This window comes from Alosa pseudoharengus, unplaced genomic scaffold (assembly GCF_046254945.1).
Source record: "Alosa pseudoharengus isolate Yale_2024_CS ecotype anadromous, Long Island Sound unplaced genomic scaffold, YU_APseudo_1.1 YU_APseudo_1.1_scf_17, whole genome shotgun sequence".
Lineage (NCBI taxonomy): Eukaryota > Metazoa > Chordata > Actinopteri > Clupeiformes > Clupeidae > Alosa > Alosa pseudoharengus.
Window position 1 is genome coordinate 21,930,064 of NW_027468640.1, and position 26,055 is coordinate 21,956,118.

Genomic DNA, 26,055 nt, shown 5'->3' on the forward strand with positions numbered 1-26,055 from the left:
ACGTAAATCTCCGCTGGTGGAATTCCCTCTTTTGGCTGCATAATACAACGTCTTCAGGGTCTTCCACCTGTATTTCACTTGTTCAGGCGTACGTCGAGCCAGCCTCATCAAATGTTTTACATATCTTTTTAATAACGTCGCTATTAGGCCCGTCGATGAACTCCATGACATTTGAATTGCATGATTGCAAGACAAGTGTGTCTCCTAGACTTTCCAAAAGTGTGCGCGACGCGTTGTTTCGCCATGATTAGGAAAGTCCGTGAGAGACAGTTGGTTAATGTTATCCTAATTATGTGCGAATTGAGCAGGCCTACAACACACTTCCTTCTGGGAGCATATTGTTTAAGGTGTTTTCATGACCCAATATTCCGTTTAAAACAGGCATGCTAGGGTGTGCAAACGGTTTATTAGTAGGCTAACCCGAATATGGCCATTTTCGGTTTATTTCAATCAGAATAAGGTGTTTATAAGACACACGCATATTCGGTTTATTCCCAATAAACTGATTCGAAACCGTTTGGCTGCATGGAACCGTGCTGATAGATGTCAAAGGGGGCTTGAGCCCCTGGCCCATAGGCCTATGCCTGGCCCTGCCTTTTTCTTCCAAAATAGAAAGTGCCCTTTTTTCTGGAGTGCGCTAAAACAAAAATGTGGCTATACGCATGTAATGGCCGTAGCTACCATAGAGGAAACCGAGGTCATGTCCTTGGTATTTTTTTTTCTTCAAGTTTCGTTTAATTTATTAAGTAGGCTACAAATAGCCGAGATAATTATATTTGCATCAACGCACCGTCACGTGATACCTCTGACATGTCAAAACGAAAGTAGAGTCGAGTCGGCTGTCACGGAGTGTATCCTAAACTAATTAACGAACGCAAAACGCAGCTCACATAAACTTCAAAATAAACTTGTCTTGTTAATTTCTGCCAGTAGGCTAATCTTAATTCACCTGACCTGAACAAAGGCTGACACAAAGTTAACGTTTGGAAAGCCAGCAGAAGAGCAGACAAAGAGATGGAGGGAAGGTGAGAAATGTTAGCCTAGAAATCTAGACGCACCCTAGCGGCAGCAAATTTCCACTGGAGCTCCAAGCGGTTGTGTACACGCAGCCTTACAACACTGTTTACAGCTCTTTGAGTCACGGTAAAATGTCATTTTTGGTACATAGCTAATTTAGATACACCTATGGTGTGGGTGGTTGAGTTAGATACACCTATGGTGTGGGTGGTTGCGTCTCTCTCCAACCCATGGTTGGAGTCCGCTGTCTTGGTTTGTATAGAAATGGATAGTGACACATAGCCTACACGCAAGACGGTGGAAATACGGGACCGACGGTAGGGGGAGATCCGATAATTATCTTTCACGTAGGCTAATGAATCCTACGCACAGAAAGTGAAATACTGTGTGTTCCGTGTCTGTAGCTGTCTGTTCACGTCCGCAATAGATTATAACGTCAAATGGAGAAGTCAAGTCGTCCATGTACTCTCGCGTTATAGGCGGTCATGCTTCTGTGTTTGCAAAATTCCTGACGGTTCCTGATCGCTAAACGTTTGTTTTCCTTTCCTGTCGATAGCGGTTGATGTTGAAGCACTTAAGCTATAATTTGACTTCAGCGGTGACGAATCCTGCTGAGAGAGAGTGAGCAACGAGAGAGAGACAGGCACCCCCAAAGTGGTCAAACTGTCTGTTCTTGGTCTTGGATTTAAATATATTTCTAAATATCACCTGCTTGCAGCAGCTTCGGTCTGCACTTCCTTTTAAAACCGCATCTTTTTTATCTCTCCAGCATTTAATCTGCTGCCGGCTTGTCTCTCCACATCGTTCAAAATGATTGATTGCATTGCATTCTCCACAGTTTTAGCTACATTTTCATGTACCACATCAGCATTTTTGTTCACTGAATCTTTTGTAAATTGCTTTACAATTACTGTCGGGCCTATAGGCCTATCGTCTGCTTGCTTCGGTCACGTCCTTTTAAAACTGCATCTTTTTCTCTCTCGTAAGCATTTAATCTGCTGGCAGCTTGTGACTCCACGTCGCCCAAATGCTTGATTGCATTGTATTCTCCACATTTGGGATACATTTGGTCTACCACCCTCCTCTTGGCTGCCTTCACTCCTTCGTCTTCATTAACTTGAATCTTTTTGGCCTCAATAATCCAGTTACATAGTCTCTGTTTTTGGTTTTGGATTTTGTGAAATACATTTCTAAATAAATGCGACTTATAGTCCGGTGCGACTTATATATGTTTTTTTCCTGCTCATGATGCATTTTTTGACTGATGCGACTTATACTCAGGAGCGACTTATAGTCCGGAAAATAAGGTAATTACCATTCAGGGCATGAAAAACGGAAGAAACGCCACAAGAATGACAGCGGGAAAAGCAGTCGGGTAAACTTGCCTTCGTTCAATAGTTTGATGTCAACATGCGTCTCTCCAGCACGTGTTGCTGATCTAGCATACAACCCCACGTTCATTCACATCTTATTTAATGTGACGAAGTTAAATTATCACTTTGATATACATCAGTTTACAACAGCTGTTGGTGCTGGAAAAGCATCAAATGTGTAATGTGTGTAATATGTGGAGCAACATGTATCTTATTAATGTCCCCTGTCGACTGTTTCTAATCTGTTGTGTATATTAAAGTCAACATTTTGGAATCATGACAACTATAACAATCATTGCCTGTCTGCCCTGTCCATTGCAGGTGTTGGACAAGAAAAGAAAAGAAGAGAAAATAAAACGGCATACGTGAGTGCTATAAATTAACTGTTGGTGAAAAGTATGTAACTTCACCACATCAAAACGTTATGGCCATGAATAAAATAAGAAAATGTTACTGCTGGGTATGCATGTACTGTGTGTGTGTGTGTAATACGTGGAGCAACATGTATCTTATGTCCAGGATTAAATTCCCTTGTCAACTTTTTCTGATCTTTTGTGTATATTAGTCAACATTTTGGAATCATGACAACTAACAATCATTGCCTGTCTGCCCTGTCCATTGCAGGTGTTGGACAAGAAAAGAAGAGAGAAAGGAGAGAAGAGAAAGAGAACAGAAAACGGTATGTGAGTGCTTCAAATGAACTGGTTGTGCAAAGTTTGTAGCTTCACCACATCAAAACGATTGGATCTATTGCAGCATTATAGATTGCAACATGGACATTTTGGTCAAAACCAGTCCATATCCTGTCTTCATCATGATTGCCCTTGCACCTTTAAGACATGGGGTGCTTTAAGGACACATTTGTCCAGATATCACCCACAGGAAACCAAACCGGGCCAGCTCCTCTCCTTCATGTGCCTAGTGTGTAATTATGTATTATGTGTAGTTATGAAGATAATATGTATAACCCACTAGTATATTGTCTGAATAAATCCTGAATAGTTTTCGAACAGATTCCACTTTAGAATGGGAGCCTATCTCCCAGTTGTTACGTGCTGTTTGTCACAGCAACCTGGGCAGTGAAAGTACAGCAATGAAGTTGAGCTTATTCTACAACTGCTCTCCCACTATTCGGGATATATTCAGACAGTATACTAATGGGTTATACATATTCTCTTTTGGGACTAAGTACAAATTAGTAAGTAGAGATCAAGGCTTACTAGGTCATTATTAAGATTATATCAAGAATGAATGCCTAATTCATCATGAACAAGACATTTGTGAATACATGGCTAACAAATGATTGCTGTTGCCTAACATATGCCTTACAAGTCTCTAATACAGGCATTAATTAGGTATGTATTAGTGGCTAACATATGAACCTTAAAATAAAGTGTTACCTCTTCTTTCCTCATCTCCTATCATCCTCCTCCTTCTCTATTACTCTCTTCTCCTCCTCTTCTCATATTCTTCTCCGGTCCTCACATCTCCGTTTCACATCTCTTATCCTTCTCCCCCCTTGTCCTCCTCTCCTCTTTCGCCTGACTTCAACTATAAGTCCTCTCACTAAAATGCATCTCTTTTCAGTCCCAGAGCATTGACAAAAAGAGGGATGCCATTGTCTGCTGCCTTATTGAGTATCTTGGAGAACAGTAAGAACAGCTCTTCCAGTACCAGGTATGTTATTAAATGATTGATTAACACAGGGTTCTACGGTGGCCCTAGATTGCGAAACACACCGAATATTCATGCAACACACTACAACACAACTGACATGTATTGGAATAGCATATTGTTAAAGGAACACGCCACCCAAAATCAGTAGTGATATATGTTCTTACCGTAACTTTCACGAGTTGAGTCGTACCTCTCCCGCGTCGGTAGGTGCACTCAAACGCTCTGTCGCGCGGCGCGAATGTGTTAGCATGTTGCTATGCTAGCGGGCTCTGCCGTGGCCGTAGAGAGAGGCACATAGCAGTATTCAAACACCTCCACGTTTTACCTACTTAAATACAGTTGCACGAGTAATTGATGAAAAATGTTAGGGCACACAACATGAAACGTGACGATTTTCCAAGCGAATAAACATGAGAACTACAATGTGTGGCTCAATAGCACTTGGGAGTACTTCGACCTAGCGTGGTAATATTATTAACACCTAATTGTAGATCCTATCCACCACAGAGTTTAGAATCCATGCTGGATCGACCCTCAGCCTCTCCCTCCCCTCTGAGCGAGAGAGGCACACACACTAGAGATGCGCTGATGGGCTATTATTTCAACCATAACTGCATAGCAAAACTTATCATCCATCAGCCATCCATCAGCACCAAAGTTTGTTGACCAATTTTCAAAACGGCACCTGCCCACCATCCGCTGGTTGTTTTAATGTAGGCTATATGGGTGATGCAGCGCTGCTGACGTGAGGCTAGAAAGCCCTTGCCTGTTCTAGAAAGACTGATCTAATGCAGCAAATACTGTATATTAAAAGGCAAAAGTCGTACATTGGCTAGGCCTATCCCCAGAATATCAGCAGCAAACTCAGTCTCTGTCGCGCAAAACAGTCTCCAAATAAAACGCACATCGGCCTGTTGCCTATTCTGCCAGCTTGTGACAATATATCGTCCAAAATGCTTGATTGCATTGCATTCTCCACATTTTTAGCTACATTTTCATGTACCACATCAGCATTTTTGTTCAGTGAATCTTTTGTAAATTGCTTTACAATTACCGTCGGGCCTATAGGCCTACAATTTTATCATTGTAATAAAAAACGCAATTTGCCACATAATTTCAGCATGCTCCTGGCCTACTAATTAATGCCTATTGTACTTTATTTTTTGCAAAAAGAAAGAAATCCTTGATAAAATAACAAGTCATTCACATTATAGTCTACTTTACACACTGTTATGTCAGGTTGACTGACAAGCCTGTTCTGAAGACTCCCATTAATTTTGACTGCACGAGCGTGTCTTTTCCAGACAGACATTGCAATTCATTTTATAGCAGGCCATCGGACAAATATGACGCCTCGATATTAAAGAAACTCCGACTCCATTCATTCTGAAAGTCCACCGCACAACAATGCAACGTGCATGTTCACATTTTTAGTAACAACCGCCAAACTTGCTTGCTTGCCTTACACATCTAAGTTTTCCGACTATTTTTCTTACCTTCTTTTTCCGCTGTGGATGTTAGTGAGTTTGTAGAAGTTTTAGCTCTTACGTTCTGAACATCTCGCACTGCCATCGCCCGATGTCATTTCTTAGTCATATCACTCTCTGTCTCTCTTTTAAATGCCTATTCCCTGAATGGTAGGCTACAATTATGTGTTTTATATATAGGCTAATATCTAAACAAAATAACCCAGGCAGTCTCATCTAGGATATAACACAGGTTGAAGTTGGTTCTATTTAGGGAGGTGAACATCTGTAGATGACTCAGAAATGACATCGGAAGACAAGGAGTGAATGGCAAGAGGCAAGCCGAAGTCTGCTGACAAGGGCCCGACGGTAATTGTAAAGCAATTTACAAAAGATTCACTGAACAAAAATGCTGATGTGGTACATGAAAATGTAGCTAAAAATGTGGAGAATGCAATGCAATCAAGCATTTTGGACGATATATTGTCACAAGCTGGCAGAATAGGCAACAGGCCGATGTGCGTTTTATTTGGAGACTGTTTTGCGCGACAGAGACTGAGTTTGCTGCTGATATTCTGGGGATAGGCCTAGCCAATGTACGACTTTTGCCTTTTAATATATTTGCTGCATTAGATCAGTCTTTCTAGAACAGGCAAGGGCTTTCTAGCCTCACGTCAGCAGCGCTGCATCACCCATATAGCCTACATTAAAACAACCAGCGGATGGTGGGCAGGTGCCGTTTTGAAAATTGGTCAACAAACTTTGGTGCTGATGGATGGCTGATGGATGATAAGTTTTGCTATGCAGTTATGGTTGAAATAATAGCCCATCAGCGCATCTCTAGTGTGTGTGCCTCTCTCGCTCAGAGGGGAGGGAGAGGCTGAGGGTCGATCCAGCATGGATTCTAAACTCTGTGGTGGATAGGATCTACAATTAGGTTGTTGGGGTCAGATGACGTCTGTGTTATGGACCTGTGGTTACTCACGATAATTGGGTCACGTGGTGTTGGTGGCGGCAAGGTTCATAATATTACCTGCTAGGTGTTTTTGTGAATGAAGAGAGAGGGGGTGATGGGGGAAGCCTTACTTTTTGCTGACCGCATTTTGATGACTGTTGGATGGAATAAGCTGTTGTGGAATACATGAAACTTGTGGATTTTAAGAACTGGATTTATTGACGTTCATGAATTGATACTGTGTTGGATACTTTGGAGATGACTGTTTTCTACAATAAAGGAACTTAACCTTATCGCTACTGGAAGTTATTGAACAGCGCGTCGGGCAACTTAGTCTCCCCTACTCAGCCTCTCGACGACCAAAGCTTTGAGTCGTCAACATTTGTCAGCAAAAAATCATCGGCAACAGAGCCTTCTACAACCAGACGCTGAGAAATCACGAGCCCACACACGATCAGCCTACTACGGCTCACCTACAAGAGCGGCCAGTTCGACAGAACCGCTGCAGGCCTACGGAAGACGGTGGTATGTAATCTATGCTTTTTTATACTGCTTACGGCTTAAATGAAATGCAGTTTGAATCGGTTACTGCCACGAGAGGACGTCTGTTGAATAGGCCTATGGCTGCTGCCGCTTGATGTTGTGTGAGCCGCTTGCCTTAGAAGCATTGAATATCTGACGTGTGTGTGGTTTCGCTGCCGTGTGTTGATCGGAATAACCTCTGACAAGAGATTGTTGTGGCTATTTACATTGCTGTTTTACGTTGGCATTTTGTATCAATGTTCATTTTCTTGCTAGTATAAAATGACTGGATCAAAGGCTGGTTCAATTGTGGACAAAAATGAAAAGGATAAAAAAAAAAGACCAATCACTCTCACCGAAAAGGCTCTTGTAAACAAAATTGGAGTAATTCAGAAAGAACGTAAAAGGGATATAGACAAAATGAAGAGTTTAATACCCTTGCTTAAAGAGCTCATGAAGGATAATGAAAATGCTACACAGGTCAAATTACAGCTTGACAAATTAATGGAATTATCTGAAAATGCCAGTTCATTACATGCATCTTTGATTCCTCTAATTCCATCTGACGAAAAGGATAAACAAAATACATGGTTCTCCAGTATCACTAAATACAACCAGGATTTCACTGAAGATGTCAAAATATGGCTTTTAGAATTAGATAAACATCCAAGCAGGCCATTAGAACCAACCCATGAGCTACTCCAAAAAACACCAGAGGCAGAAAGTGGTGTTCAAAATGAAATAGAAAAGGAACCTCAACCTGCTCTCAATCCTCAAAATGATACCCAGGATGAAATATCGCCATCTGACAGCATATCAAATCATGGTAGCAGTTCAACATCAAACATATCCACAACTTCATCTGCACGGCTCCGAGCAGAGGCTGAAGTGGCCGCCTTGCGTGTCCGTCAAGGCATGCTCAAAGACAAGCACGCTCTCGAGAAACAGGAAGAGCAACTGAGGAGAAGGAAGGAACAGCTTCAACTTAAAGAGGATATAGCTGCGGTTGTTGCAAAGGTGAACGTACTAAGAACTGGATCCACTACACAAAGTGCTGCTTCAAGGAGATCAAATGGAATGGAATCATATTTTCAAACCAAAAGAAAAACACTTGACGTTGATGCTGATACCTTCGTGCCATATGAACATCATGGAAAAGAAAAATCAATCACTGGAAATACAGCACCGAAGTTAAGTACAGTGCAAGAAACAATGAATAGGGATAAGTTTACGCATCTCCATAAGGGGCCCTCAGATGCATTAAGATCATGGAATATAATCCAAAATACCATACCACCTCCGGGGTTTCAACCAAGACCTGCTCAAACACTTAACGAGAACCAGTACATGTTGTCTGTAATGGAGAAACAAAATGAAATAACTAGTATGTTGGTGCGTCAACAAAGTCTTTCACAACTCCCAAAAAGAGAAATTCAATCATTTGACAGCGATCCTCTGCACTTCCATACCTTTATGAGATCATTTGAAAAGGTCATTGAGGCAAAGGCTGACAGTTCTGACGACTGCCTGCATTACCTAGCACAGTACACCAGGGGGCTACCCAATGAACTTGTCAGAAGCTGTCAACATATGACTGATGGTGCTGGATATGCAAAGGCAAAGACTTTGTTATATGGACATTTTGGAAATGAGCATGTCATTGCATCTGCATACCTGGATAAAGTGCATTCATGGCCATTAATTAGATCAGAGGATGTAAAAGCTCTTCAGGCATATAGTCTCTTCTTGCGTGGATGTTGCAATGCAATGGATGAGGTTCAAGGTCTTAATGAATTAAATACACCTTCCAATATGCTTGCTGTGATCAAACGATTGCCTTATAAATTAAAGGATAAGTGGCGAACAGTGGCATGTGATATTCAGGAACGGCATCACCGCAGAACCGCATTTGTTGACGTTGTTGTCTTTCTTGAGCATCAAGTAAAAATTGCCACAGATCCGGTCTTTGGAAATGTATGTGACGTTCCACCTACTCAAGCCACTGCCAAGGATGGAGCCAGAAGAAGGCATTCACCTCGGCCAAGGGCTAGAGGAAGTAGCTTTGCCACGACTGTCACCTCAGTGGAGAGAGAGTGTCAAATAGAGGAAAAGGCTAGAGATGGATACTTACTTGAAGGGAAATGCCGCTACTGCGAAGGTGGACACTTACTTGAGTTATGCACTCTACTGGATGACAAGCCACATGATGAGAAGATTGCCTTTCTTAAAAGGAATGGTATCTGTTTCGGCTGCTTGTGTCCTGGGCACATCAGTAAAGAATGTAGAAAACGCCTCTTATGTAAAATCTGTAACTTAAGACACCCAAGTATACTCCACATCCACCGTAGAGAAAGGAATGATGGTAACCTCAACCGCGATGCAGACAGTGCTCTTGTTACAGTCCAGACAAGTGGTCTTACTGGGGCCGGTGAGCAAGATTGTAAGCTCGCCATTGTCCCAGTAAAGGTAAAGTCAAGAAAAGGCCAAAAAATAATAGAAACATATGCTTTTCTAGACCAAGGGAGTTCAGCGTCCTTTTGCACAGTGGGTCTCATGGACAGGTTGAACCTCTCTGGGAGAAAAACGAGGATTCTCTTGCGTACAATGGGACAAGAAAAGGTTGTAGACAGCTGTATTGTTTCAGACTTGGAGGTGGCCGGATTGGATGGTAACTTGTATTGTGAAATGCCAAATCTTTTCACACAGAGTAGAATGCCTGTTAATAGAAGTAACATCCCAAGACAGCAGGATCTGAATGACTGGCCACACTTGAAGCAGGTTCATCTGCCTAATATAGAAGCAGAGGTAGAGATTTTGATCGGTATGAACATGCCCAGAGCCTTGGAGCCTTTGGAGGTCGTTCCAAGTGTTCATGAAGGTCCATATGCCATCAAGACTGTGCTTGGTTGGACGGTGAATGGGCCGTTAGGCAGAGATTGCTGTAACACACCAGGAAGTCAGTCCACAGTCACCATCAACAGAATTTCTGCTGTTACGCTTGACGAACTCTGGAAACAACAGTTAAGGATAGACTTCCCTGAGAGCAGCCAGGATGAGCAACCAGGGCTGTCAAGGGACGATTGTAAGTTCCTGGAGTTGGCCAGTAAGACTGTGACCTTGAGGGATGGCCATTACAGCATTGCTTTACCATTAAAAAACAGAGGTTTGAGATTGCCTAATAATCGTAAGTTGGCAGAGCAACGTGCAATCAATCTGCAGAAGAGGTTCACCAGGGACAAAGGTTTCCACAAAGATTACACTGGTTTCATGAATGACCTTGTATCCAAAGGATATGCACAAAGGGTACCGGCCACAGATCTACAGCGCAGCAATGGTAAGGTTTGGTATATCCCGCACCATGGGGTATATCATCCCAAGAAGCAGAAGATCCGGGTTGTCTTTGACTGTGCTGCATCTTTTCATGGGGCATCTCTCAATGCACAGCTCCTAAGTGGCCCTGACTTAACCAATGCATTGGTTGGAGTATTGACTAGGTTCCGAAGAGAGCCTATTGTTTTGATGTCCGACATAGAGGCTATGTTTCACCAGGTTCGTGTGCCAGAGGGGGACGCAGACCTGTTGAGATTCCTCTGGTGGCCTAGTGGAGACTTCAGTCAGCAGATGAAGGAATATAGGATGACCGTCCATTTGTTCGGGGCAACATCATCCCCAAGCTGCGCTAACTACGCTCTCCGTAAGTGTGCAGAAGACAACAGGGGACTCTTCAGTCAGCAGGCAATTGACACCATTCTGTACAGTTTTTATGTTGATGATTGCCTTACCTCAGTAGCTTCAGAAGAAGAAGCCATCTCTCTCTATAAGGACCTTGGAGCTATCTGCGCTAAGCGCGGCTTTCGTTTAACAAAGTGGATAAGTAATAGTCGCAGCGTGCTAGTAGTAATACCTGAGGCAGAGAGGGCAAAAGAAGTTACAGACCTGGACCTGGACCATGACATCTTACCTGTCGAGCGAGCACTAGGGGTGCAGTGGTGTGTCCAGTCGGATGCCTTTAAGTTTTACATCTCCATCCAGGACCGGCCATTGACCCGTAGAGGGCTCCTCTCAATCACCAGCTCCTTCTATGACCCTCTCGGATTCCTAGCTCCTGTGATCTTTACAGCAAAGAGGATCCTTCAGGACCTGTGTCAGAAGAGGATAGGATGGGACGATGCTATACCAACATCGACTGCTCAGGCTTGGAAAGACTGGGTGGAAGAGTTGCAACTGTTGAATGGCTTTAGCGTCAGGCGATGTTTAAAACCTCCTGGCTTTGGAAAGGTGACCTCCGCTCAGCTGCACCATTTCGCAGATGCAAGCGAGAAGGGATATGGTGCTGTTACCTACCTACTGCTGCATAACAATCGCTCTCAGACACACAGTGCCTTCATAATGGGAAAATCCAGGGTGGCACCCTTAAAACCTGTCACGATCCCTCGTATGGAGTTGACGGCGGCTGTAGTAGCGGCTCGCATGGACATCCTGTGGAAAAAAGAATTAAGGTTACATCTCCAAGACTCAGTTTTTTGGACCGACAGTACTTCTGTTTTGAAATACATCAAGAACGACACATCAAGGTTTCGTGTCTTTGTAGCAAACAGAGTATCAGAGATTCTTAAGGCTTCTGATGCCCGCCAATGGAGATACGTGAGTACAACACACAATCCTGCAGACTTTGCCTCCAGAGGTATGAAGGCAGAGCATTTCTTGAACAGTGACGTGTGGGCTTCTGGTCCTCCATTTCTCGTGCAGCCAGAGGAAGATTGGCCGGTTAGCCCAGACAACATTCAGGAACTTCCTCTTGAAGACCCTGAAATCAAGGTGTCAGCTGCCATTGCGGTTTCGTCAATTCAATTCAATTTATTGTGCTTATAGAGCGCCAAAACATAACACATGTATCATGGCGCTTTACAGAATGTAGGCAATCAGAGAAAGACGGAAAGAAAGGAAGAAAAGGAAAGCAAGAGAGAGGCCCATGGGTAACAGGGGCGAGGAAAAACTCCCTAGAATTGGAGATATATATAGGAAGAAACCTCGAGCAGATCCACGACTCAAGGGCCTGACCCATCTGCCTAGGGTCAGTACATGACAGTAAGGTCTGTATACATGACAAATGCATATGATAGTCGGGTGTAGAGAATAAGACATGGTGTTAAGCACTTGAGCTGAAAGTTACAAGAGGTGGGATGATTACGTATCCGTTATGGTAATTCGTTATTCCTGATTTAGTGACAGAAAGTTCAATAGTCCAGCATTGGGATTGTCCAGGGGAAGGGAGTTTCCGAGGGGCATGTGGTGGGTTGGTGGATGGGCCAGTAATCCAGGCAGAGTTGTCATAGGCTGGTGGTGGGTCGCTAGGCTGTACGGGCCAGGAGTCCAGATAGGGGGCAGTAATAGGGCAGTCGAGGATGGGACTTCAGGTGAGATGGGTGAGAGGAGGGCCAACACACGGATGGTTGATGGCTGGTGATGATATACCTCACAAGTGAGGTACAGTAAGGGGGAAGAAAGAGAGATGTAGAGTGGGTTAGTATTACTGAAAATCAGAATGGTTAATGTCAATAAGTAATCAGTAGTACTATATATTGTTACAGTATACCATGGTGGGAATAGGCAAGAGAGGGAGAGTTGAGAGAGAGAGAGAGAGAAGGGGGGAGAGGAGAGGGGGGGGGTTGTACGGCGTGACACATGAAAAGTCCATGACAGCACTATGCTATAGCAGCATAACTAAGGCATGGTGAGGGGTAGTCGACACCAGCGCAGGTATGGTCAGTGACCACCATCGCACGTGCGACTGGGGTGCCAGTCACACGAGGACGTCAGCAGAGGATGATCCTGTGTGGTGCCTGATCAATCGCATCTCATCCTGGACACGTCTCAGAAGGGTGATGGGCTGGATCTTGAGGTTCAAAACACGACTTTTATGTCTCCTAAAGAGCAGTAAAAGTTCTCAACAAACCTCTCAGTCTCTGTTCGATGTACCTCAGCATGATGGCACTCATCACGGAACTGGATCCGGCCAAGGCATTCTCTCATTGGGAGAGATTGAAGAGGCTGAGATGCGAGTAATTGACATCTGTCAGAAGAGAAGGTATGCAGAGGAGTTTTCTTGTCTCCATAGGGGAGAGAGCGTGAGACGGAACAGCCACATATATAAGTTGAACCCTGTATTGAAAGACGATGTGTTGCGAGTAGGAGGGCGACTTAGCAAGGCTGTTATGGCCGAAGAATCCAAACATCCTGCTATAATAGCTAAAGATCTTCATATTTCCAATCTTATTCTACGCCATATCCACCATGAAGTTGGTCATGGTGGCAGGAACCACATATTATCAAGACTACATCAGAAATACTGGATTCCTGGTGCTGGTGTCTTGATCAGGAAGATTGTGTCCAAATGTGTGGTTTGTCGTCGATTGCACGGAGCGATAGGCCAACAGCAAATGGCAGACTTACCTGAAAGCAGAGTTTCTCCTGACCATCCTCCCTTCAGCTTCGTCGGAGTGGACTATTTCGGTCCATTCGAAGTCAAGCGTGGAAGGAGTCTTGTCAAGAGGTATGGAGTCATCTTTACCTGCTTAGCCATTAGGGCCGTGCATATTGAAGTAGCCTCATCGTTGGACACTGATTCTTTCATTCATGCCTTGCGTCGTTTTATTGCAAGACGAGGACAGGTCCAAGAGCTACGTTCTGATAATGGCACCAACTTTGTGGGCGCAGAGCGTGAGATAAGACAAGCCATACAAGAATGGAACTTGGAGAAAATCAGTGATACATTGTCCTTGAAGGAAATTAGATGGACTTTCAACCCCCCAACTGGATCGCATCATGGAGGGTCGTGGGAGAGGTTGATACGTTCCATCCGAAAGGTTCTCAATTCCACCTTGCAGACACAGAGTTTGGATGAAGAGGGACTCCAGACAGTGCTATGTGAAGTGGAATAATCAATACTTAACAGCAGGCCCATTACAAAGGAATGTACCGATCCAAATGACTTGGAGGCATTAACACCGAACCATCTCCTCCTCCTCAAGGTCAAACCATCCTTACCACCGGGTCTTTTCCAGAAAGAAGATCTCTATGCACGCAGGAGGTGGAGACAGGTCCAATATATATCTGATCTGTTCTGGAGAAGGTGGACTAAGGAATACTTGCCGCAATTACAGGAGCGTCAGAAATGGACACGAGTCAAGCGCAACTTGATTCCTGGCGACATAGTCCTCATAGTGGACGACTCTGCACCCCGTGGCTCCTGGATCATCGGCAGGGTCACTGAAACGTTTCCGGATAGGACTGGGCTTGTGCGCCAGGTCCGAATCAAGACCCCGACCAGCCTTGTTTACAGGCCTGTAACAAAGCTATGCCTCCTTCAGGAGGCTTCTGATCCTTGATGACCACATCACCTGATCTGTCCTTATGACTTATGAGACGTTACTGACGTGTTGATATTTGGCTATGTGCTAGTAACCTCTGGCCAATGACTGACGACTGTACTGACACATTGATATTTGGCTATGTGCTAGTAACCTCTGGCCAATGACTGATGACTGTACTGACACATTGATATTTGGCTATGTACTAGTAACCTCTGGCCAATGACTGATGACTGCACTGATGCATTGATATTTGGCTATGTGCTAGTAACCTCTGGCCAATGATTAATAAAAAAAAAAAAAAACATAAAATGCAAACAAAAGGAAGAACCAACTATTTAATGTTTCTTATATTGTCTTATGCAAAATTTGTGATGTATTGTAATTATTACTGTGTAATAACTGTAATAATTAGGGGCCGGAATGTTGGGGTCAGATGACGTCTGTGTTATGCACCTGTGGTTACTCACGATAATTGGGTCACGTGGTGTTGGTGGCGGCAAGGTTCATAATATTACCTGCTAGGTGTTTTTGTGAATGAAGAGAGAGGGGGTGATGGGGGAAGCCTTACTTTTTGCTGACCGCATTTTGATGACTGTTGGATGGAATAAGCTGTTGTGGAATACATGAAACTTGTGGATTTTAAGAACTGGATTTATTGACGTTCATGAATTGATACTGTGTTGGATACTTTGGAGATGACTGTTTTCTACAATAAAGGAACTTAACCTTATCGCTACTGGAAGTTATTAAACAGCGCGTCGGGCAAGTTAGTCTCCCCTACTCAGCCTCTCGACGACCAAAGCTTTGAGTCGTCAACATAGGTGTTAATAATATTACCACGCTAGGTCGAAGTACTCCCAAGTGCTATTGCGCCACACATTGTAGTTCTCATGTTTATTCGCTTGGAAAATCGTCACGTTTCATGTTGTGTGCCCTAACATTTTTCATCAACTACTCGTGCAACTGAGTAGGTAAAACGTGGAGGTGTTTGAATACTGCTATGTGCCTCTCTCTACGGCCACGGCAGAGCCCGCTAGCATAGCAACATGCCAACACATTCGCGCCGCGCGACAGAGCGTTTGAGTGCACCTACCGACGCGGGAGAGGTACGACTCAACTCGTGAAAGTTACGGTAAGAACATATATCACTACTGATTTTGGGTGGCGTGTTCCTTTAAGAGTGTGTCCATGAGAGGACCAGGCGGGGGTGACACATGCTACGTCACCGATTTTGATGAAACTTGGACAGTTTGAAGGGTCCACCTAAAAACTCAAAAAGCCAAAATAGTAAAAAATTTGAAACAACCCAGGGGGAGTTAGGCCCCCGTCCTTGTTTTAGGCCAAAAAACTTCAAAAAAAGGCCCAAAATTGCATAAAATGTTGACATCCCTCCTGCTGTCAGATTTAAATACAGCAAAGTAACAATCCATGCCATCAAAGGTCCATCCAAGGTTAGTTTAAAACTGGAGTTACAAGGCGTAAGGTGTGACTGGTGTCAGTCCAGGACTGCACATATCCACTATGTCACATGCATTTTGGCGAATACCCCAAAAATAGCAATATTCACGCCTGAATATCTCCGACGAGCAACCTCCTTTTTTCAAAATTCTTTCTGCACATGGAAGGGCCACCTGTGGACTTCATAAATCAAAAGAAAAATGCTCGGCCTTTGTATTATTTTTTGTCGCTGTAACTGCCTAAATAGTGTGATCCAGCCAGTGATTTCAAATACATATCTATTTCAATGATTGGTTGAAACATAATGTTTAGGTCATTTATGGTGGACAAATGGAGATATATTATCATCAATCATGTCTACTGATCAAATCCAAGCTAGATTTAATATCCTTAGTGCAATATATTCTTTAAGGTAGCTCAAAATGACATCATTGGGTGACATACAGCAGTATACCCGTAGGTCCAATATTTGCAAATGTGATATCTCCAACATATCTCAGGGCTAGAAACAGTCACTTGGATTCAAATAATAACTTGTAACATTTTGGTAGCCAAAGGTCAAAGGTCAAGGTCACTGTATATCCCTTTGTGGTGGATAAATCTCAAAAAATCCCTGACATAATTTCATATGTGATACAAATATTCACTTTGACTCACAGATAACAAATATTTGAATCTGGTGGTCAAAGGTCGAGGTCAAGGACCTTGCATTCTGGAGGAAATTATATATCATAAATGCCTGTAGGGATGTTTTTTCAAATTTGGTACAAATATTCACTTGCACTTTTGTCTTCGTCATTCATCGTGGTATCTGGCATCTCAGACACAGCTCCCTCCACACTCATGATAGGTTGTCTACCAACCAATACCGACACATTTTTTGGTAATTTGTCTTCTTTGCTGTGGCCGTTTATGATCCGATCAGCAACACAGCCAAGCAAACTGCAGTCCCTTGATGTGGGCCCCCACAAATACCAACAAATTCTTCAGTTAATCATCTTTTTTGCTGTGGCCATTTATGATCCCATCAGCAACTATACAACAAACAAAACACCAACCCTTAATGAGGGCACCAAGAAGTATCACCAAAGTCTTTGGTCATTCCTCTTCTTTGCTCCCACAGTTTCTGATCCAATCAGCAACATAACCAGACGAACTGTAAGCCCTTGAAGTAAGACCCACAAATACCTACACATTCTTCAGTCAATCCTCTTCATTGCTTTGGTGGTTTATTATCTGATCATTAACATACCCAGTCAAACCGCAAGCCTTTGATGCAGACACCAACAAATACCAACAAATATTTAGATACCAACTACCAACCATTGTCACAAATTCTTCAGTCATTCCTGTTTGTTGCTATGGCCATTTATGATCCGATCAGCAACATACCAACATACCAAGCAATATCATAAATTCTCCAGTCATTCCTCTTCATTACTGTGGACACTTATGATCTGATCAACAACATACACAGCCGACATGCAAGCCCTTGATGTAGGCACCAACAACTACCACTCCAGAAACACAGCAGCAGCGTCTCAGAGTCAATTCAGGTTACAACATGACCCCAAATAGCATGTGAGTGCCATAGCCATTGGCTTGCCTTTTCAGAAGCCTCCGATATTTGTTACAGCTCCTTTCAGTGACCGTCCTCAAAAAAAGTCTAACAGAAGTTTGGCTGATTATATTTGGGTGGTCAATATTACTCTGACCTCACAAAAAAAACTATTTCACTATTCACTATTCACATGATATCCTGGAAACACAGAGTATTGTTATTATTGTTATTATCACATGATAATAACATTGTTATTTTTCATGTGATAAATGGTTTTAACATTGGAAAATGTTAATCTAGCTTGGCATTACTCAATTAGCACTGTCCCATTAGCCCAACACAGCAGACAGCGATCATATGCAGGAATTAAAGTGGGAGGAACGCAGTTCCGCCACCTCTGATAATTTAATAATAAATATATTCTTTCATACCAACGATACAGCACGATTATATTGTTAAAATAATTGGGGAGTTAATTTTCGTGTGTACAGAGGTGACCAAGAAGCTATCAATTCTTGTCCAAAAAGTATTGCTACACCACAATACTCAATATGTTGTCCAACAGTGAGTCATTCTTCCCCGTTGCACCGACACTGGATTTTAGGGTTCCCCCACCTGCCAAATCCCACTTTATCCACTGGTCATGTGACATGCAATGGAAACAGATTTACAAGTAATGTACATTATCATGTTTTCAATGTTTCAGACAGATTTCCTTGTGGGACCCTAACATGAAGCTAGGTGGTTATACCATATCAGAGTATCTGCTTTAAAACAACTTGTGCTAATAAGCAGGGTCTACAGACATGTTTTTACGATGGATGGACATTGAGGTACAGTAGGCTACGAAACAAGTAAAGCCCACCCAATACCCAAAGTAACCATCACGTCCTTGTACACGGGGGCAGCCGTGGCCTACTGGTTAGTGCTTCGGCCTTGTAACCGAAGGGTTGCCGGTTCGAACCCCGACCAGTAGGAATGGCCGAAGTGCACTTGAGCAAGACACCTAACCCCTCACTGCCCCCCGAGCGCCGCTGTAGCAGGCAGCTCACTGCGTCGGGATTAGTGTGTGCTTCACCTTACTGTTATGTGTGTTCACTGTGTGCTGTGTGTGTGTTTCACTAATTCACGGATTGGGATAAATGCAGAGACCAAATTTCCCTCACGGGATCAAAAGAGTATATACTTGTTTGTAAAAATCTCCATTTTGGATGTCCACAGATCCAAGTAAACCAGCATTCTCTTTAGAAGGTTTTAAAAAATATCTGTGTGGGCTAAAACACTGTTTATGTGTGGACGAAAGACCCAAACATAAAATATCTGGTTATGTGTGTACAGGGCCTAAGTTGTGCTAAATTTGAAATAACTCCCTCAAGGTGTTTCCAGGATATTGTGTTCAAGGTGTAAAAATACAGTAGGCCCATGTTGTTTTTTTTGAGAGGTCAGTGTAACATTGACCACTCACATCTAATCAGTTCATCTTTGAGTGTAAGTGACTGTGTGTGCCGAATTTGAAAAAACTTCCTATAGGCATTCCTCACAAGAATGTGAGGTCACAATGACCCTGACCTATGACCTTTGACCATCAAATTCAAATTAATTTGTTATCTGTGAGTGAAAGGCCCTTTCCGAAACTAGCTACACTCTCTCCCTAGCCACTTGCACTCCTAACCAAGTGTTAAAGGAACACGCCAACATTTTGGGAAATTATCTTATTGTCTCTGCCAGAGTTAGATAAGATGATACATACCCTTCTCATCTGTGTGTGTGCAGTACCTCAGTCTGAAGCACCCACTGTTAGCATAGCTTATCATAGTTCATTGAGGTGAGCAGTTCCAACTAGCCTATAGCACCCAAAAGTGATAAAAGAACTCCAACATTTTCCCATTTACATGGAGAACTCGATTTAGCTGTAAGGGTGATTCCCACCTGAGTGCACACCGTAACTTAGGGGAGTGGGTAGGGATTGGTTTCAGAAAGGGCCAGTGTGAATGTTTGTATCACATTTGCAATTATGTCAGGGATTTTTAGAGGTTTATTCACCACAATGGGATGTACATAAGGTCACAGTGACCTTGACCTTTGACCTTTGACTATCAAAATCTTACAAGTTATTATTTGAGTCCAAGTGACTGTTTCTAGCCCTGAGATATGTTGGAGATATCACATTTGCAAAAATTAGACCTACGGGTATACTGGTGTATGTCACCCGATGATGTCATTTTGAGCTACCTTAAGGAATATATTACACTCAGGACATTAAATGTAGCTTGGATTTGATCAGCAGATATGATTGATGATAATATATCTCCATTTATCCACCATAAATGACCTAAGCATTATTTTCAACCAATCATTGAAGTAGATATGTATTTGAAATCACTGGCTGGATCACACTATTTAGGCGGTTGTCACGAAAAAAATAATAAAAAGGCCGAGCATTTTTCTTTTGATTTATGAAGTCCACAGATGGCCCTTTCATGTGCAGAAAGAATTTTGAAAAAAGGAGGTTGCTCATTGGAGATATTCAGGTCTGAATATTGCTATTTTTTGGGTATTCGCCAATAAGCATGTGACATAGTGGACATGTGCAGTCCTGGACTGACACCCGTCACACCTTACGCCTTGTACCTCCAGTTTTAAACTAACCTTGGATGGACCTTTGATGGCATAGATTGTTACTTTGCTGTGTTTAAATCTGACAGCAGGAGGGATGTCAACATTTTATGCAATTTTGGGCCTTTTTTTTAGGTTTTTTGCCCTAAAACAAGGAGGCGGTCCTAACTCCCAATGGGATGTTTCACATTTTGTACTATTTTGGCTTTTTGAGTTTTTAGGTGGACCCTTCAAACTGTCCAAGTTTCATCAAAATCGGTGACGTAGCATGTGTCACCCCCGCCTGGTCCTCTCATGGACACACTCTTAATACTCTAAAAATGCAAATGCTTTTATTTGTTTCTTTTAAACTTGGAGGACCAATCTGAGGGACACACAAACCACACAATGAAGGTGATCGTCACCCCTGAAAAGGAAGAGGTGTCCATTGTTATTGAGGGAAACACAGTGCTGTCCAGATGTGGGAACCGCACCAGGGCATGCATTCTTTTGATGGGGTTAGTTTATGCCCTCAACTTGGAATACCCGAAGACGCTGGAGAACACCTTCGAGGTGTTCCAGAAACTTTTTCTGGAGCTTGATGGGGCGAAGCTAGGCAAGAAAGCCCACAGCCTGAAAATCAAACTATTAGAGTGATTTTAAACGCTGGTTAAAATTGAACAATCACGTACAGTACACACACGTACACACACGTACACACACACAAAGAAACACATACACAGTCACTTTTTTGAGGTTGGTACCAGGCTGCAGAAGGCTTCTCTGTGTCATAGTTACATGTGTGTTTGACAATGTTCGTGTCGGATTTTGAGATTCACTCACTCACACACTCACACTCACACACACACACAAACACACCAACCATACACACACAGCTGTGAATGTGACCAACATGCCCGCACACACGCACACACACACACAAAGAAACACATACGCACTCGCTTTTTTTGAGGTTTAAATGTTCTGTTTTAATATTACCAGGCTGCAGAAGACTTTTCTGTGTCATGGTTACTTGTGTGTTTAACAATGTTGGTTACATGTGTGTTTAACGTGTCAGATTTTGAGATTGACTGACTCACTCACTCACACACACACACACACTCACTCTCTCCATTTCTCTCTCTCTCTCTCACTCACACACACACTCTCCCTTTCTCACATACACACGCACTCTCTCTATTACACACTCTTTCTCTCTCTCAATCTCACACACACGCTCTCTCTCACTCACACACACACACACACACACACTCTATTACACAAACACTCTTTCTCAATCACTCACACACACACACACCCTCTCTCTCTCTTTCTCTCATATGCACACACAAACTCTATCACAAACACACACACACACACTCTCTCTCACACACACACACACACTCTGAGTTGTACATACATTTATTTTTTCATTTCCATAGTGGAACACTAGTGTGTTTTTTTTTGTTTTTTTCACAGTATTGTTTAAATATATTGTGAATCTGTTTGCTTGAATAAACAAGTTGATCAATACTATCTGCTGTGCCTGAAAATAACTTCTAGTAAATCTAACCTTCCCTGAATAGTTAATAGTTAATTAGTCATATTAGATAATTATTACTAAGAATTATTAAGTAGATTTATAATGCCTAACAGTCTTGAGTTAAAATTACCCAATTATTGTGAGTAATTTGTATGTAAAATGTGTATGTAAAATGTACCTAATTTATTTTAGTATTTCATAGCTGTTGAATGTAGGTAGTCTTTACTCAAAATATCGGATTGAAATTTACCCAACCAAAGTAGATGCAAATTGTTACCTTAGATAAATTGAGTAAATTCTATAGGTTTTTTTTTACAGTGTAGGCCTACCTAACAGGGAAGTGAATATCCCCTGATCTGTCTGCGGCTTGCTTGCCAGCCTTTCCCAGTCACAGTAGGCCTACTTCGCAAAGTTGTGAAATATAGCCGCATATTCCGTTTGTTTGAATGCGGCGACTACATTTTTAAATACGTCCATAACGTGCAGCTCGGGATGAAACTAGCAGTTTTTCAGCAGAAACATGCGAGGACCCGTCAAAACTAATAGTTGATTTCACTCTTCCCATACATTTTTAAAATAACTAATTGTTTTACAATGTTTCAGTCAACCCTGGTGGACAAGATGTAAAAGTACTGAAGATGGATCCTTATCTGCTTGGTTACCTGAAGGAGAATCCCAAAGCAGGACAGGACCTTAAGCAGTGTCTCTCTCCTCTTTGCAGCTCCTTTGAGATCTTTCAAGAGGCAGAAGAGATTGTGGTGAAGAGAGGTACTGCTCAAGACGCACTACGTCAGGAAAAATGGGAGATGCAGTTGGAGGATGTATTTTTTAAGATAAGGCAAACATATGATTGTTACTATGAGGTGGACCCCAAAATATTGAAGATCCTCCAGGACAAAATTTCCTTGTGCTCTGGAAATGTGTGCATCTATAAAGAAAATGAAGAGCTGGGAGTGGTGGTTGGAGAGAAATGTGAAGTAGCAAAACTATTCCAGATGTTGGAAGACCTCCAGATAAAGCGACAGGTCTGTGAGGATTCCATGGCCACTGAGGTGCAATTCAGCCTGGTGGAGGAGGAGTTTGGAAGAGAAATCAAGATTTCATCCCCACATGTCAAGCTCACCAGACAGGGAAGTAGGACTCCTGTGTTTGAGGGACCAGAGGCAGAGGTAGAGGCTGCATGTGCCACTCTACAGGAGCTGGTCAAGAAGATCCGACAAAGGAGACTCCAGTTACCAGCCCCACTTCTCGCCTTCCTTACATCTAGTGGAGCCATACAAACATACCAGACCAGGTTCCAGCAGAGCCTGAGAAGTCCAGTGATGCTTGAGGTGGGACCAGACCTGGTTCTGTCAAGCCTTACTACAGAGGCCCTTGAGGAGGCAGCAGCAGCTCTGGAGAGAGACCTGACTGTGGAGACTGTGGTCTTGGAGCAAGCAGAGTCACCTGGAATGGCAGACCTTAGAGAAACCTTGAATCATGCACTGCAACAAGCTAACCACAACATCCCAAAGGTCAAGCTTAGTTATGGTGCACCATCACAATCAGACCCACGGATGCCTGTTCAGCTTGTTGGGTATAGGCAAGATGTAGAGCGGCTGAGGCAGGTTCTACTCAACTACAAGCTCAATCAGGCAGACATCTCTGATTTTCTGAATCTACCCAACTCATTTGTGGTTGATCACTTCCTCTCAGTGCTGGAACTGCTTGGAATACAGTATAATGGTCTAAGAATCATGCCTATCCATTTGCCATGTCCCAGTGTGCAGTTTGCTGGACCACGTCAATTGGTACAAGAATTTCGGAAAAGACTTACCTCAGGAATAGGGTCTTTGATCACTAAAGACTTTAATGTGGAAGGACCAGGAGCACTTCAGTACTTCAGGGGTGAAGGAAAAGATAACATAGCATTGTTGGAAGGCTCTCACAAGGTCCGTGTCTTGTTATCGTCAGATCAATCTCAGGTTGGTGCTACAGCTAGTCAGTCTGCAAGTGCAGTCTCCATTACTCTAACCGATATACAACCTGATCCATCCCTAACACCACCTGATTACTCAAGAAATAAAATACATCTTGAGGTTGTACTTGGACAGCTTGAAGTCCAGCAGGTAAGGATGGTGTACCATGTCTTTGTATCACTTTTAATTTTACTTCTACATCTTCAATGTCAAATTAGTTCAATCAGACATACAACTTGCTATGAGAATTACTTGACATGATTCTTACAGGTTGATGTGATGGTGGGTCCCATGATGAAGAAAACATTAACAGCTACTAGGATTGGGAATGCATTTGCTCAAAAGGCTGGAGACCAGTTTCAACGCAACTTTGATCGCTCCAGAAAATGTCAGAATAGTCTCAAACCAGGAGATGTTTTGGAGGTTGATGGCACCTCAGCATTGGGATGCCAAAAGGTTTTCTTCATTGAGTGTTTGCCTTGGGATGCGCTGAAAGGAAACAGTGAAAAGGTAACCCAAAGGGCAATGAAATTATTAAATTAAATGAAAGGGTTTGTTCACTGACAACAGTTAAGCTTCTGTGGTCATACATCTAACACATACTTTCATATTTTCTAAACATAGGCCTATCAATTTTTGTCTGATATTTATTTCAATTTTGGTATTCTGCCTTTTGTAGGAAAGATTTTATTATTTGTGCTTTCTGATAGTAATTGGATGATTGGCACAGATATACCGTAGTTGCCTCAAAATTCTCTCATTATATTGTAAATCATCCATAATGTCACTGGAACCACCTGAATAACAAAAGGTAATTGAAATAGCTCAGTTGTATTCTCATATGGAGGAGGAAAGTGACTATTATTTGGGGTCATTTTACAGGTTAAATCAATTTTACCTAAAATCTAGCCCTGACAATCCAACATTTTCAATTTAGTGCTGACATGAGGGTGAGATGAGTAAAAAGATTAACTGACCATGGTGAACTTTAACTTTAGGAGCAGCTTTGGTGAATACTCAATGCTTGTAAGGTCTGACATGTGTATCTTGTTAACTGCAGGCACTGCGATATGGACTGAAACGAACCTTAGAACTATGTGAGCATCATGCTTTCAGCTCCATGGCTTTTCCGATTATCGGACCTGGGCTAGTTCTGAGCATTCCTGCTAGAGAGGCAGCTCAGATCCTGGCAGATGAGATTGGCCGGTTTGGAAAGTTAGGACCAACAAGATCCCTCTCAACTATACAAATTGTCATCCAACCAGACTATCCAGATTCTACAGAGGCAAGTCTTTAGGCTATCAGAGTTCAATATCCAAAAGATTTCTAACATGTATCTCATAGTTTGTCAATATCAATAAACTACACAATATAAATACAACTGAAAGTTAACTGAATGCACTTCTTATTCCAAGGTCTTTCAAGAAGTATGCTGGAAATTAAGTACATATATGGTGGATATAAACACAGGTCAAGGCAAGTGAAAATATGTTCATATTATATGGTAGGAACTGTGGTATTGGTTATGTTTGTCCAAATTGTATGTTGTGCTGATTAGGTCAGAAATTATTTGAAATAGTGGAAAGAATGGATAAGGCAAATATTATTTCCATAACTTCCATCAACCAGCCACATCTCTGCAGTCGCCAGTCATATCTCTTTAGGATTTGTATATTTTGTTATTTATCTAAAAGGTAAATGATACAGCAAATTCTGGCACAGTACCCTAATATTGATATCTTCCTATTTGTTAGAGGTCCCATTCCCATACATCTAGGGCAGCTTTTTTCCCTTTCCCTTTGCAACTGGAGCTTGTGATATGAGTTGTGGTGATTCTATTATTTTTTTCTATACACAGCTATCTTTCAGTCTCTGACTTCTGACCTGGATGAAATCACACTGCCAGTGGGAGGGATACAACTTCATCTGGTATTTGGGGACATCACCAATGAAACCACAGATGTCGTAGTGAACACCACAGACTTCCAAAACTTTGATACAAGTATAGTATTTAGATGATTTGGGGTTTGGTCTTAAATTGGAACATTTATTCAATTATTCAGCATTGTACTGGCACACAAAATTCAATTATTAGCAAAATAACTTTTGTTATGGCTTTGCGCTTCAATATCATTAACTCCAAACTGCATCCTGTAGCTGTGTGCAAGGACATCTTGACCTTGGCAGGCCCTGATGTAAAAAGAAGTCTTCAGTCAGGTAAATCCCTCCAATAACCTCTGGGTTAATGGCTAAATCAAAATTGAAAGTATACCTCAAAATTGGGAGAAAGTAAACTTCAGCTAACTGTGACTTGATTATATTGTCTCAGATAGAGTTGCTGTATTCTAGCCTTTAAGATTGTAAAATAAAAAAGTGAAATTGTACATAAAATTTAAATCCCTGCTGGATTTAGTTGATTTTATTGTGTACATTGGTTGCACATGAATGATCTGTCTAGAATTAGTCCAGCATTTATCATTCTGTTTACAACATTGATTCATGCCGTGGTAACCCAATTTGATCAAGTAATTCCAATGAAATTGTTTAAGTGAAGTTG

General features: G+C 42.3%; 1 protein-coding gene across 1 annotated transcript in view; it reads left to right on the forward strand.

Moving 5' to 3' along the window:
• The first annotated feature begins 1,080 nt into the window (after positions 1-1,080).
• Positions 1,081-26,055, forward strand: part of LOC143127055 (protein mono-ADP-ribosyltransferase PARP14-like) — a 29,824-nt gene continuing 4,849 nt past the window's right edge. Inside the window, exons 1-11 of the mRNA XM_076288356.1 lie at positions 1,081-1,143; positions 2,712-2,755; positions 3,015-3,069; positions 3,978-4,067; positions 20,376-20,515; positions 22,144-23,648; positions 23,769-24,008; positions 24,559-24,783; positions 24,914-24,974; positions 25,357-25,500; positions 25,656-25,715. Of these exons, the coding sequence (XP_076144471.1) occupies positions 22,179-23,648; positions 23,769-24,008; positions 24,559-24,783; positions 24,914-24,974; positions 25,357-25,500; positions 25,656-25,715 (2,200 nt within the window). The 5' untranslated portion in view covers positions 1,081-1,143; positions 2,712-2,755; positions 3,015-3,069; ... (1 more) ...; positions 20,376-20,515; positions 22,144-22,178. The remainder of the gene's footprint in view (positions 1,144-2,711; positions 2,756-3,014; positions 3,070-3,977; positions 4,068-20,375; positions 20,516-22,143; positions 23,649-23,768; positions 24,009-24,558; positions 24,784-24,913; positions 24,975-25,356; positions 25,501-25,655; positions 25,716-26,055) is intronic.